Source organism: Macrobrachium nipponense, chromosome 19 (genome assembly GCF_015104395.2).
Source record: "Macrobrachium nipponense isolate FS-2020 chromosome 19, ASM1510439v2, whole genome shotgun sequence".
NCBI classification, from domain to species: domain Eukaryota; kingdom Metazoa; phylum Arthropoda; class Malacostraca; order Decapoda; family Palaemonidae; genus Macrobrachium; species Macrobrachium nipponense.
The window spans coordinates 52,752,498-52,768,236 of NC_061088.1; the positions used below are offsets into that span (position 1 = coordinate 52,752,498).

Consider the following 15,739-nt stretch of genomic DNA (forward strand, 5'->3'; position numbering starts at 1 on the left):
TTGATTTTTACAGATAACGACATTAGAAAATGAGAAAAAAGAAGTATTGCAAGAAAATGAGGATCGCTGTGTTGCTCTTGCAGCTCTTGCAAGGGAATTTGAAACTAATAAGGAAAAACTTGATGCTGTAGAAGAGGAAAGGAAGGCACTAAATGAAGTCCTTTTGCAAGAGAGAAAATCAGCCAGTGACATGATGAAAACTCAAGAAGATGCTTTGAATTCCTTAAAGGAGAAAGTAGAAAATGTTCTGCAGACTCACAGTGAGGCAAAGGAAACTCACTGCCAAGAAATTGAACAGAAAAGTTTGGAGATTTGTTCTCTTAAGAAAGAATTAGAGGATCATCTTAGAAAATGTGAAGAGGAAAAATCATGTTCAAGAAAACTAATAGATGAAAAAGAAGAGCTTATTGATAAAAAAGAAAAGGAACTGAATACCTTGAAAGGAAAAGTTCAAGAGGAAAAAGAAGTTTTATCTCAGATTATACAGGAAAAAGAGGATTCATACAAAAAGTTTAATGAAGAAATGCATAAGGAAATAACAGATTTGAAAGCTGAAAAAGCCAAAGAAATTGCAACAAGGGAAGAAGTTATATCCAATTTGGAAAAAGAAAAGGCATTTGCACTTGAGTGCCTTAAAACAGAGAGAGCACAGGTTGCAACCATTCAGAAGGCAAAGGAAGATACTTTGATACTGCTAGAGCAAAAGATGCAAGAAAACAATGACTCAATAAGACTAGAAAAAGACTCTCTTCTTCAGAATCTTTTAACGTCACAGAAGGACCTTGCTGCCTTGCAGAGAACCCACGACATAACCAAGGAATCTTTTGAGAAGGAAAAGTTATTGCTTACGAAAGAACTTGAAGAGAAAAGAACACTATACCTGATTTCTGAAGAGAAACTTAAAGCAAAGGAAAAAGAGTGTGCAGAGTCTTTTGAATTATTGCAACAAGAACTAAAATTGGTAAGAGCAGATCTGGTCAGATATAAAGATTTGAGTGCAGAAGTTAGCAGCAAAATTGAAGTACTTAAAGAAGAAAAGGCAAGAAATGAATTGGAGCATACAAAAGCTCTGTCTAGTCTTACATCAAAGTATGAGGAGAAAATCAGAAACCTTAGTGACAGTGCATGCGAAAAGAACACAGTTATTGAAAACCTTGAGAAAGATAATGCTGAGATAGCAGAAAAACATGCAATGGAGGTGAAACAATTAGAAGTAAAACTTCTGGAGAGCAATCAGCAGCTTGAAACTCTTAAAGAAGAAAAGCTAGAACTTGAAAGAAATGAGGAGTCAAGCTTGATTAAAATTCAGTCTCTCAATAATGAGATTACTGATATTAAGTCTAAATTGAAGTATGTTGAAGAAACTTTGAATGATAAAGAAAGCATGTTGGAAAAAGATTTGGGTAACATTTTAGCAGAAAAAGAAGCAATCCAGAAAAATAGCAGGGAAACTATTGATGAAATTAATAAAAACCTCTCGGAAAAAGATGAAAGGATAACACACCTTGAAGAAAAGCTACAGGAAACAGAGTTTACCCTAAAATCTAAAATGGAAGAAGCAGAGCAGAAATTAAAAGAACAAGAGGAAATGTTCAAAAACCTTCTAAATGAAAAGGACCTCTCCCTTCATCAATTTCAGATACAGGTTTGTAAAGTTTTTGACCATTTAGATTTTTTTTCTCATGACAGTGAGAATAATTTATATTTTGGCCAGTTCTGTCTGGATAATGTTGCATAGTTTACAGCTGGATTTTAACCCCTTGAAGTTGTAAGGAATCTTGAATGTTTTATGGTTTAGAGGTTTTACAGTTCAGAAATATCAAAGTAGTTAACATTCCTATACATATACCAAAATTATAGGGCAAAACAAAGTTTGCATTTTATTAATTTAGTTCATGGCATTATAACTTCCTCCTTTGCTTAATCCATTTGAAGGGTTCCTATCACAGATCTACCTTCAGCTGTCTTTTGTCTTGAACAGCTCATTTCGTAATTGGTTTTGGCAGATGTTTTATGGATGATACTCCTCTGATGCCAAATGTCTTTATGTATAAATAGCCTGTGCTAACTTTTTTCACTCAACCTTGATCCCATAGAGGGTCACAAATGAGCTGCTTTTTCAACAGTTAGTTCCTTGACATTTGGAGAGTTTGTTTTCCTCATTTTCCTTGTCCCATGTACCAGTGGCATTAATTATTACAGTTATCCCATTTTCAACTATTTCATAATAGTATGTTTTAAGCTTTCCTCCCATAGACTCCTACTCTTCCAAACTATTTTCAGAGATGATGTTACCTATCTTTATTCATCCCTCCATGGTTTTATCATTATATTTTCTCTCAGGTGTCTATATACTACTAATCAACTACATCATTCTTATACTATCAGTATAAAAATTCATAGCTCCATCTTTATAACTTCACTATATACTGTGATAACTTTCCCTTGCTAGCAGTTTAGCTTATATACATTTTGATACTTTACTACAGTCTCAGGAACTTCAATCCACTCAGCCTATAACTTACATCTAACTGGTTTATACTTTCATCATTATTCCATCTATAAAGATAGTATCAACCATCACTCTCAGTTTTAACCAAACAAGGCTCTCTTCCATGTACATATTCTAATGCAAAAGTTCACTTTCATCATAGATGGAAACTTTTTACCCTATATATTCGTGGCATCCTCCACATAAGTGTGTATGACAGGTTATTTGAGGTCTACATATGTCATATACATTCTTTTACTCATTGACTCAGACTTTTCACAACTTTTTGTTAAATCTTGTTCCAGTATGCACATCCTTGTCTAAACCAACATTGTTCTTCCTCTATTATTTTTTTTCACCTATGTCAAAACTGTACCATTCACCTTTCATATACATTTTAATTAATTTCTGTTCATCCTTTATGTCAATAACATTCATAAGACTTGCATGCTATAGTTTAAAACTAGTCTTCCCTATGTAATTCTTGAACTCTTAACAAATTACTTTCTAAAGACATTTTTCAATTGTAGATATCCTCCTTGGAGTCAGTGAGAGAAGAACTGCATGTAAGGCAGGCAGAACGTGGGACTCTTGATGCTCAAGTTGCATCTTTAGAAGAGGAAATGACAACCAAAGAAAAAATATATTTGTCCAATATGGAAGAGGTAAGGTTTTTATTTTTGTTCCTTTGGTGGGATACAAGAGTACTACCCACCTAATCACAACAAGACTTACAATCCACAAATTCCTATAAGACAGAGCTCTCTCCTATGAAACCAAATTCCAAATCGGCCTCTCCTGTTCTAACCACTCTGTTTTGTTTACATTTCCACCCCACTCTGCTGCCATCTTGTCTTCTATGACTTCACATCCTATGATGCCACAACACAACTTTGATACATTCAATACATTAAGACATTTTACAAAATCAAGCATATGTTTTCCATACATTGAACAACACCTACATTTCACCAATACAGAAAATAAAAATAAAATAATACTGACTGCACTGATATATATAATTGCATATAACCCTTGGTAAGTCTGTGGATATTGTGACTCCTCAGTGAAATGGACTGAAAATAAAAATTGCACATTGCAATAATATTGGCTTGTGCCTTAAAAAATAGGCAAAACTGCAAGAGATGTGTAAAAGACTGGCTAGCAATATGAAAATGTAGTCACTAAACCTCTTGAAGGGAATTAAAACAGATGTGGAAGACTCAAAATGAAAATTACAGTAAAAAAAAAAAAAAAAAAAAAAAAGTCCTTTTATAACCAAGAGAGACCGTTATGAAGAAAATAAGCATTATAAGATAGGCTTATAGTTAATAGATAGAATACATTTTCTTTCCCTTTTTAATTTTTTTTGTATACCTTAGTAGTGTTTTCAGCAAGGAAAAATATTTGTTCTACATTGAAGTTCGGCTTCTTGCAGTTTTTTTCTGAATCATTCAAGAAAGTTCACTGAAGACTAGAGAGGACAGCTCATAAACACCATCAGTGTTTATGCCTCTAGGACTCATGATTTTTTCAAAAATTTCCCAAAAGTTGTTTTTCAGCATATTTATTTTCTTCCACTGCTGCACTTCATTAGGCAAAATATTCCATGTTTTAGCTTGAGTCAAGATCAAAACTCATAGTAAACTTGAGTAGCATTGTATTGAACCTGATGCTAGAAAACCTAGAAAACAACATGATGTTGGCAGCAACAGTCTGCCTAGTGTTGTGAGTAAAAACAGGTAGGTCAGGTAAATAGTGGCGAGGAAGTTTGTCGTAGCTAATTTTTTGCAACAAACAATGAACTCTACATCTCTACCACAAGTCAACATAATAGTTAGCAAAATAAACTTGACTGATAACATAACTATACAAGGTCTTGACACGAGTCAGCACCTGAAGCCTACACTAGAGAACAGTATTCCTAAGAAGAAATAAGAGGGTTAAAACATATACAGTAACTCCTCAAACGTTTAAAACATTTCTATGAGATACCAACTTTTTGAGAGTACAGTAAGCTGTCTCACTTTCAGCTGAAATTTTTGCCATTTTGGAAGTTGACGCTTCAGACTATGCGTTGATATTGTACCAGTGGATATGACAATACAGCAGACACATGATTACTAGTTATTTAGGGTCCACCTATATTTGTACTGACAGATTTCGTATGCTTTGGAAATCTGTTAGCACGAGTTTTCAGTACTGACACTATGTCATAATGGAGAGTATACCATCAATAATATTGACAGTTTAGATATAATTGATGGGAATACGGATTGTTTGCTTCTGCCTTTGGTCATCTTGTAGTGAAGTCTACTGCCATCAGGATGTAACTGTTGCTGTTTTCTAACATTGGCAATAAAGGTCCAACTTCATGAATGGCTCTTCCATCCATGGCATCTTCCCTAGTAATATCTTGCATGTGTGATCCCTTGGATGGGCTGCTGGTAAATGTTCCATTATCTGCAAAATCTGGTGATGTTTGTATTAATGCCTGGCCAATGAAAACTGCCGGTGATATGGTCAACAGTCTTTTGGGGCCCAAGATGACTAGAGATGATCAACGTATTGGGTAGCTTCATCACCTGGACCTAATATATCTCTTGCACCAGAATTTGCTACACTACTAAAGCCATCCTGGAAAATACAGTATGTCATTAGTAACATGTAATATAAAAAAAGTTACTTTGCTCCTTGTCTTGTGGTCAATATCAAATTTGGCTCTTGCTGTTCTGTTTGTATGTGTCAGTTGTTAGAAATTGCTGCCAGTGGCTTTGTGTTTTTTCCACTGGACTTGGGCATTACTTATAACTGCTTCCATCTTGGTGTTAACCTTTACCAAATCATTCCTGCATTACTCTCTTCTAGCTTTTACCCTTGGTCATCTGGCTTTCTCATCCATGTCACCTTCAGCATTAATAATTTTTTCAGGGAGTGTCCCCATTTATAAGGTCATAAGTAGGGTTATCCTGGCACATACCAGGCAACTCTCCTTCATAGTATGGATTGTATAACATAGTATGGATTGTTTATACAAATCTTTGCATTTGGATATCTACAAATAGTCTTGTCAGTTTGTGCACAAAACCATTTATCCATTATGTATTTGGTCCTAGTTACCAAACTTTTATATGCAGCTGCACTTGTACAACCTGTACCTTGTAGTACAGGTACCTTCTTACCACATAACTTTTACTAACTGGTATATTACAGTGCCTCATCCATTGCGCCAGGGATCTTCATGTCTCTAATGCAATAGATAGCTTATCCATCTGCAGGGCTCTGCTTTTGATCTTCAGTGTAGTCTTCAAACTGGACTATGTTGACATCCTTACAAATCATTATAGCTGTATTCAATTCTGCCTTTTGCTTGAACTTCTGCTGGTTTTAGTTTTATGTTAAAGAAAACTATTGTGATGGCTCTGTTGATCTACACTTTTGTGTCTGCCCTCTGATCTTAAAAACTACCAAGGCTAGAGGGCTGCAAATTGGTATGTTGATCATCCAGCCTCCAATCATCAAACATACCAAATTGCAGCCCTCTAGCCTGAGCAGTTTTTTTTTTTAAATTTCATTTAAAGTTATGAAAGTTAGCCATAATTGTGAGTCTAGCAATGCTATACAGGCCACCACTGGGCAGTGACTGAAAGCTTCATGGGGCATGGCTCTGACAGCATTATGCGCTGCACAGAAGAAACTTCAGCACATTTTTTACTTGTTTACTCTTGAGTACAGTTTTTGCTAATTGTCCTGGTTTGTGCCAATAAGTACCTATTTACACTCTTCAAGCCTGTCTCTGTTCTGCTATCTTGTAGTCCTTGGGTCTTAGGATATCCCTTTTAGAATTCTTCATTGGCTTTTGGCATTCCACTAAGCTTATTTCATGAGCTATTAAGAACTACCCTACTAGCTTCACTCTCTCACTAATGTCTTGGTACACTTTTCCTGAGGAATATTTCTATCTTGGACAAACAGGTGCTGACAACTGTTCCCTGTTGAGCAAAACTCAAATCATCAAACTTTTGCATTCAGACATTTCAGTCTTAATTTGAAAATTACATGCTTCTGTCCTATAATAAATTCACATCAGCCATGCATCTGATTTCTTGGCCTGTCTCTTATGACGCTCCTGATTGGCTGTTGATAAGCAAATCGCAGAACTGGAAACTGTCTTGCTCGAGAGTTATTATAGGCAGGATATATGTTCCAACTTCTCTTTCAAAAATTATAACTTCCATCACACCTCAGTTTTACCTGCAGAAAAGGAGTGTTTCCAAATTTCATCACTAAACATCTTCAAGCCAGTGATTTAAAGATTATAATGATATAACAATTATTAAGAAAATCATAATATATAATAAAAAGGAATAATGAGAGGGATATAGGAGGACTTATGGTAGGAAAGAAAAATCAATGGGATAAATGAATTTCCTCCATTAGGTATCAATATCTAAGTAACAATTTTTTCATGTAGTCGTATATATACGATATATGTACCATGATATCATCATCGTTTGAGCGAGGCTAACTTGTTAAATGTTATTCAGTTTCTCTTTGTACTGAATCATCACAAGCCAATGTGCATTGAACGTAGAGAATTAGCTGAAATTAATAATTAGTACGCCATATATGTATAAAGTATGCTGTGTAGTGTAGGCTAGGCTACCCTATATATAAGTATGGTACTGATTACCCTAGTGTAGGCTACGCTAGTATAATATTCTTATGGTAAATTAACATGGGCCGACTTACGTCCAAATCGATTTATGACTGGTTGTACGTAACCAGTTGCGGTAGTAAGTCTGCTACCTGTAATGTAGAAATATGTCAGTCCTATTCTCATTAACGTCATGTAACGTAACTGGTAATTTTTTATTAACGCACGATGGTTGAAATGCAAGCAAAAAGGCTGATTTATCAGATTTTTTGTTCATAGCAAATCAGCTGTTTCTGGCTGTATGCATTTTCCAAACAAGTATATCATTACTACCGATACTTTTTGCATTCTCTTTTACTTTTTTAAACTTAACTAGAAGATGGGATAGATTAAGAGATGGAGGAAAACGGGTTAGGCTAACTAAAAAATGGAATAGATAAAGAGGAAAAGAGGTTAGCCTATTGTTAAATTTTAATCTCATAAATTTAACTCGCATGATACGTGAGATACGTGATAAAATCATTTGAGTGTGAAAATTTTGGGGTCGCATGATATGCGAGATCGAGTGTTATGTGAGTATATATGGTATAAAGATTTTTTTACTGAGAACTTCTTTCTTTTTTCCTTTTTATGAAAAAAATCTTTAGATTATAGCATTAAAATGCATGGTGACTTTGTATATGAATATCAGTCACTAAAACTCCTTTAATGACTTTTACTGCTTTTAAAAATATTCTTTAAAATGTAAGAAGTCTGATATACATAGCAGTTTTCTTCAGCATGGTCAATTTATGTTTTCACCAAACATTTCATCTGTGAAAAATGTTAGGAAAATACTATTTTGAATTTTTGCACCTGTAACGTATCTTGTTTGAATTAATTTAATGAATAAAAATTTTTTGATATGAGTACTTATTATTTTTTTAATTACAAAAACAATGAGGATAAGGTATGCTCAGAAAGTTATCATATATTCTTTACATTATTTGTGTGATGTGGAAATTTTACCAACAGATCTAACTTGCTTTTTCAGCTGAAGAAAGTCCAGCAAGAGAAGAATAAGTATCTATCTCTGGCACGTTCACTTGAAGCAAAGTTGATAGATAAAGAAAAAGAAGTAACAGCAGGAAAGGTAATTATTTCCTTGTACTATATTATCCCTTAATTAGTTTCATGTAAAAGTAGAATTTCTCTCTTTCTCTCCATAGAAGTACATAGTTTCCAGTGTAGGCACAATTGCTTTAAAATGTTATGCCTCTTTAAACCCAGAGAAGGTAGGATTATTGCTCAAAACTCTTCAACAACTTTGAGATTTCCCAAGATGAAGAGATGTCCACGCCCTTCAGATGCAGGATCAACCCCAAGGTGGCCCTGTAGTCCTAGAAAGCCGAGACGGAAAGAGCTTCTCCATTTCTGAGAAAGATTAGAAAATCTGCTATCCGCTCACTGAAGTTCCGAGTGGAGAGTCACACTGTCGACGACCCCAACCACAGAAAACAGCCCACATGCCCTGGTAAATTGCTGACGAAGACCTCCTGAGACAGCTGGAGATCTGGCCTGCTGCTTTGCTAGATAAGCCTCTCACTCTCAGGAGATACTTGACTAAAGCGATAAAGATCTTCCACATGAGACTGGCAAAGGTGGTTGTTCCATGAGATACCCCAAGGGGATGTCCTATGACAAAATACAGCACAGATATTTTCTGAATATCCCACTGTAAACTTTTGCATTGTCAAGTAATTGCACTGTAGACTGGGGAGAAGTCCTTAAGCTGCCCAGGAAACATGTATCTTCAACAGAAGAGATGTCCTATGAGGTGATCCCTTATGATGATGTACAATCAGTATGCTACTCATCATAGGAGACGTCCTATGATGATAGGAAACCCCCCCCCCCCCCCCCCCCCCCCCCCCCGGATTAAGGAACCACCATGGTGGCATTCCTGAGCAGCATATCACAGAGCTAAGATGGATCTTAACTACTTTGGAGATAAAGACCACTAGGATATGAGTTACATTACTGATCTGGTTACTTGAAGAATGGGAAAACCTTGCTGAGTCAAGAAGCAGAAGAACATCTGGGAATTAGAAGAATATGCCCAATACTTAGGCTACAGTTAGATGGAGAGATACGTTTGCCCAATCTAGACTAGGCCTAGGACCCAACCACCGAGGCTAGGACAAGTTGGTAGGGGAAGGTTCAAACTTGCTCACCCATTGTAGGCTATGCTAGGCTAGCCTAAGAACTTATCCAGTTAGGCTTGTTATGCAAGAATTCGACCACTTAGGCTAAGCTAAAAAGGAAGGTTTGAACCAACTAGACTATGATACGCTAGGCCAAGAACCCAACCACTTTTAAGGTTAAGTTCTCAACTACCTAGGCTAGGAAGATGGTTAACGCAGATTCGAACTAGCTCATCCACTTAGGTTAGGTTAAGGTATATTTGAACTAATTAAGCTTTGCTAAGAACTCAATTACTTGCTAGGCTAAGAACTCAACCACTTAGGCTAAGTTAACCCTTATGGATGGATAGCTTCTCAGAAGTAGTAATAACAGGTTTGGGGTGGTGGGCGGATTGATCCTGTAGGTAAGCAATATGAAGTGCCATCAATTTGGAAAGAATTGGGCAGGAAAGAGGTGCCAATACTTCTGTACCCCATAAATTCACTAATGGCAACTTTTGCACTGGCTAAAATCAAGACTCTGCAGGTCATGCAAGCTTAATAGTGATTTTGACTTCAAGGGGAAATGTACTGCTTCTCTGTCTCATATGACATCTTTTTATAAATTTGCTCATAAATATACCAATGGGCTGCTATTGGTTAGTTCGTGTCTTTTATGATAGTATATCAGTTGTAAATGTAATTTTGCAAAGAAAAGTGCAAAGAAATATTAGAAAAACATATATAAATAAAAAGTTACTGAATCTTTGTTCTCGGCAAATTTGCAAAAATGTTTTTTAACATATGCTAAGAATTTGTTACTGAGTTTATTTCTTATCTTTTGATAGTGTGAGCTGTAATTATAATTTTACAGAATAAAATAAAAAATTTTTTTTTAGAAAAAACAAGGTAGTTTGTAAAATTTATGATTGTGTTGTAAAAGAGGGCCCATAAGGGGTTGTAAATATAGTAATTTTCAACTTTTCATGGAAGGTAGGGAAAATTTTCAAGAATTTTTCCATTGATTTTTTTTTTTTTTTTTTTTCCTTCATTAATTGGCCAACCTCAAAGTTTACCTGGCCTGAGGAGCTGCATATTGATTTTTTTACCCGTCCACTAAGGGTTAAGGAAGCTTGGAACTAGTTAGGCTAGGCTAAGAACTCAACCACTTCCCAGGAAATGTGTAACCAGAGAAAATCAAAGATACATAAAACATGTCATAGTACAGATGTTTTCAAAATATCTTCAATAAAACAAAAGTAAAATACTAAAGAACAAAATGTAGCTGACCCCTCTCTCCCTGAAGGCAATATCCCCTTGGGAGACAGACCAGCATTACATATAACATAGCCTAATATGAAGCAGAGGAAAAGGTGTGGAGCACATCTACTGCAATTTGCATCTGTCCCTAAGGAAGGTCAACATGAGAATCATGGAAAGCCGTCTAATAGCATTGATGTTCATGGGACTTCGGGGTTGGATAAATATGAATCAAACCACAGGCTTAGGTAAAAAAATCAGCTTGAGGGGAGGAGAGCAAAGCAAAGTTCAACTCTCCAAGGCGGGTTAAAGAAAGACTGGTTCGTCATGAGATTCCAAGCCCTGTTGGTTACCAACATCCACCTCATATATGCATGAGTTGCCAGACGCCACAGATTCTTTGCTTTACAATCTTTGATTGTGATTTTTAACTGGTTTCCAGCTGGCGCTAGAAGATTATCCTATTTTTAAGACCGAAGGCTTGTTAGCTATGAAAAATACAAATTAATTGACAATTTGTATAAGCTCTATCCCCTCCTATTTACACCTGGCTTTGATTGCTCTTGTTGCATCTTGATGCATGTACAGTAGATTATTATTTGGAATCATCTCTCTTAGTACATACAAGCAGTTACAGGTCAATGGGTCTTGTGTATAGAAATTATTGACCCTTTCTTTTACTTTTTCTTCATGGTATTTGAGCTGGCCCAGTCGTGAATATAAATGACCCTTTCAAATAATGGTTCAGACCATATATGAGATAGTTTCATTGAGGGAATCCCTGTTTTAGTAGAACAGTCCTTTAAGTAGATTCCATATGTGTGTGTGTGTGTAAGCCTTAGTATTAGTATAATTACATATTATATTGACATATTTTGTTTGTACCAGGATAAAATTAGCTGTGGAAGTTTTGTTTTTTAGAGCTCATACAACTATGGAATAATTCATTTGGAAACACTTCTTTGCTTTTAATAGTGTGCACTTTTTTGTGTAATAGCTGTTGATATTTTTTTTTTAGAATTGATAAACATGTAAGAACTAAACACTATGTTGACAGGAGGAGCTAATGAGGATTGAGAGAGAAGCTGAAAGATCTCAAAGAAGTCTATCGGAGGAATTACAGGCTGCGAAAGAAAAGTACAGAGCTGAGGGACAGGCTCTTGTTGATAAGATAGTGAGTTACATTAATAGTTTTTCCTCACCAGTGGTTGATAAGTGTTTTACCCTTACCCAGAACCTACAAGGTGCATAATAGCAAATCATGCTTAGATCCCATAACATGATGTGACTGTACATATAGGGAAATATTTTCGATATGCCACACATTAATTGATAAATGTCCAATTAATAAATAACATTTGACATTGTACCTTGTTAGTATAAGGGTTTTCATATATTTTATTTAATGAATCAAAGTGGTATTCTCGCCATATTTCTTCATATGAATTTTTTCTTGTTTTGATGGTAGTGAGAATTTTTACTTTGTTTGACTACTGAACAGCTACTGAAATATTTTATGCCCAACATTATGGTAATGATTGGCCTTGTCAGTGAATACAAGAATATTGTAGTCCTTTGTCGTATGACCTAATGTGAAATGGGGAAGTTTGTGTATGGGAAGAAAGGAAATGAATCAGTGACACTTACCTAATGGAGAGTTTGGGGGTCTCCCTTCCCAGTAAGTAATGAAATACTTTAAGTATGGTAACAAAGATTGGGAAATAAACAGCACAATACAATATCCCAGAGTAACTCACTTAGCTTCTAGTGAACACCATTTCCATATAAAAAAAAGTGAATAGCTTATCCTAACTGTAATTTTAAAATTTTGTACATGAACTTCCCTGCCAGATATATACTTAGCTATAGTCTCCGACGTTCCGACAGAATTTCAAATCTCGCGGCACGCGACAGGTAGGTCAGGTGGTCTACCTTACCCGCCGCTGGGTGGCGGGCGTATGAACCAAATCTATCTCTCCAGCCAGATTTTTTTCTGTCGCTGAAGCGATAACAACTGTTGTCGGTTCATTCCAATATATTCTTCATTTCTCGCTTGCCTGGAGATTGATTTGGACATTTTGGTGACGTATTCGCTCTATGTTGGCTTGGCATACGCTGATTGTGGACCGTTATTGACTTTGCGCTGGATTTTCCTGTAGAATGTCTGATTTTGATTCTGTTTCCAAAACTCCGGTTTTGTTTAGAGTATGTGTGACCGATGGATGTAAGGTGAGGTTACCGAAAGCTGCGGTTGACCCTCACACTTTCTGTGTTAAATGTAGGGGAATGAATGTTTCGTTTAGTAACCCGTGTCAAGAGTGTGAGGTTTTGAACGAAGATGAATATAAGGCTCTTTCTTCTTATATTAGGAAACTTGAAAGGGATAGGGTACGTAAAGCTTCTTCAAGGAGTTCGAGCAGGTTGAGAATGAGTGAGAATGAAACTAACATTAATGTAGTTTTTAGAACCTTCCTCCCAGGTCTCAGCTCCTGCTCCCCGCACCGAAGCCGAGATTCGTCTTCGGAGGCGGCGGCCTCAAAAGCCTTCCTTGTGTTCTAAGGAAGACAAGAATCTTCGTACTGATCAAGGTAAGAGTGTCAGTGATGATAAGTGCAGTGTACCCAGTGATGTGGAGGGTGGGCTTGGTCTGACCGGCTCCTTAGTGCCTCCAGGCCTAGACCTCTTCCAGACTCCCAGTTCCAGTGGAGGAGGAAAGTCGAAAGCCGCAGGAGGGCTAGGGAGAGCCCCCACCGGTCAGGCGTCCCCTCGGCAGATCCTGAAGTTCGCTCCCAGGCTGCCTTGGATCGTAAAGAAGAAGAAGAATATTCTTCGCCAGTGTTTTTTCGTCATCCTCTTCTCCTTCGCCGAAGCGTGGTTGGAGCTCTAAGGAGGCGTCACGCCCGTTGAAGAGGGCTGCGGAGGCTCCCTTCAGTACGTTAGAGTCCAGCCCAGAAGACTTTTCTGATGTAGCTTCCTTGCAAAGCAAAGAAGCCTATGGAGATCCGGAGATCGCCCTCCTTCTCCCGCGCCTCGCGCTGAGCTTGCTTCGGAAGAAGATCCTGGGGACTCTCCTTCTCGAGTGCTAGCGGGCCTACAAGCTCAGATCACAGCCTTGGCGGACTCCTTGGCATCGAGATCGCGTAGAAGGAAGGATTTGTCTCTCCCGATCAAGAGATCGAGGCGCGTTTCGTCGGAAGAGCGCTCTCCTTGTAATCGGCGTTCTCCTTCTTTTGAGGATTCTTCTACACATCGTAACTTTTCACAGAGGAACACCACTCCCGCTCGGAGGTGTCGAGAGCCATTCGACGGATAGCGCTCCTTGGACTATGAAGATATTCCTCAAATCGGATTCCTGCCTCGGGTAGACGCTCAGCCCCTTCTGTTTCTCCTTCTTCTAGAGTTTCGTGCAAGAAGAGAGAGTCGCTCAGGTCATAGAAGACTTGGTTCGTCGTCTCCGTCTCATCTTTCTTCTCTCGTCTTCTCAGAGAACCTAGGAATGCCCTTCTGAAAGTAGGCGCACTTCTCCTTCCGACTACTGTAGTCGGGCGTCTGATAACGTGACTGGTAGGCGCTCATCGCATGGAGTTTGCTCCTCCCCTGTAAGACATCAAGAGTCTAGTAGGAGCCCTGCTCCTGGTAAGCGTCATTCCGTTTAGTAGCTGTTCTCCTGGAGAAAGACACCTTGATCCTCTGTTTGCTTCGTTCTCCTAGTAGGCGCTCTTCGTTCTCGAGACTCCCTACTCCTGATCGGTCTCCTCTTGCTAGAAGTCAAGAACGCCTCAAGCGCCCTGATTCTGTTAGGCGCTCGGAGCCTTACAGACTGTTCTCCCCCTTGGTAAGGACCAAGATCTCGCAGAACGCCCTGTTTCGTTTAAGCGCTCGGAGCGTAGCAGCCGCTCTCCGCTTCGTAGGCATCAAGAGCCTCTCAAGCGCCCTGCTCCTGAAAGGCGCCCTATTTTTAGCAACGTTTCGCCGCTTGGTAGGCGCCAGGATTCCACTAAGCGCCCTGTGACAGATAGGCGCTCGCGCCTAGTAGCCGCTCTCCTCAACGATCGGCGCCAGGATCTTAGCAGGCGCTCTCCCTCTCGTAGTTTTTCCCTAGGGAAGACGTGGTCTTTCTAGAGAAAGGAGTCCTTCCTCTTTGGCTGTTAAGAGTTTGTCTGCATTTAGGAAGGAATGCGAGTTTAGACAAGAATTTTCGGATAAGCGTCCTTCTTTTACAACTCGTCGTTCTCCTGTATACGCCTTTCTACTTTGGAATCTTCTCCTCATTCAAGACGTTTTGTCTCCTTCATCGCACTGTACCCCAGCTAGGAAATCATCTAAGGATTCTCATAAGGATCCTCATCCCGTTCTCCTCCTCAAGAAGACCAGGAAGCCTCTGAGGAAGAAACTAATACTTCGGCAACAGTTTCTTCGTACAAGAAGCTCACAGAGCTTCTCCTTCAGGAGTTCGGAGAGTCTTTGAGCCCTACTGCTCCTCCTTCTCCACACTCGTTGTTCTCCACAGCGAAAGCAACGAAAGGATCTTCGTTGTGTGAGAATGAAACCGACTCTTTCTATGAAGAAAGCGCTCAAGAGTTTCGGTTCATGGATGCGTACTAAAGAAGAAGCGGGGAAAACAATGTTTGCCTTCCCTCCGTCGAAGCTTTCAGGATGGACAGGATTTTGGTATGAGACAGGAGAACCCTTGGGACTGGGCCTTCGTCCTTCAGCTGACGCAGATTTTTCGGCACTAGTATACGCCACTAGAAGATCAGCTTTGAATTCGGCCAAAACTACGTGGGCAATGAATGAAATGGATCACATTCTAAAAGGCATTTTAGAGTCTTGGAAGTTTTCAACTTTCTCGATTGGTCCCTCGGAGTCCTAGCCAAGAAAAACTCAAGGACCGGACACGTTTTCTCCGGAGGATTTGAATTGTGTCTTATCCTGTATGGATAAATCGGTGAGATGGGGCCAGCGAAATAGCTTCACTGTTTGGAGCAGGGGTCTTGAAGAAAAGATCAGTATTTTGCTCATTTTTAACAAAGTCGGTCTCACATGCTCAGAGATCGTCTTTGCTTTTTGCCCCTCTCTCTACACAGCTGTTTCCTAAACACCTGGTTCTAGACATTTCGAAGGCTCTCTCTGCCAAAGCTACGCAGGACCTTCTAGCGCAGTCTGCAA

The 15,739-nt window shown here is 38.6% G+C and overlaps 1 protein-coding gene across 3 annotated transcripts in view; it reads left to right on the top strand.

Annotated features, from left to right (window-relative positions):
- The window catches only part of LOC135216961 (golgin subfamily A member 4-like), a 275,501-nt gene that overhangs the window by 157,416 nt on the left and 102,346 nt on the right, over window positions 1-15,739 (top strand). For all 3 annotated transcript variants that reach the window (XM_064252500.1, XM_064252489.1, XM_064252492.1), the window contains exons 16-19: window positions 14-1,645; window positions 3,022-3,156; window positions 8,182-8,280; window positions 11,628-11,744. In XM_064252500.1, the coding sequence (XP_064108570.1) occupies window positions 14-1,645; window positions 3,022-3,156; window positions 8,182-8,280; window positions 11,628-11,744 (1,983 nt within the window). The remainder of the gene's footprint in view (window positions 1-13; window positions 1,646-3,021; window positions 3,157-8,181; window positions 8,281-11,627; window positions 11,745-15,739) is intronic.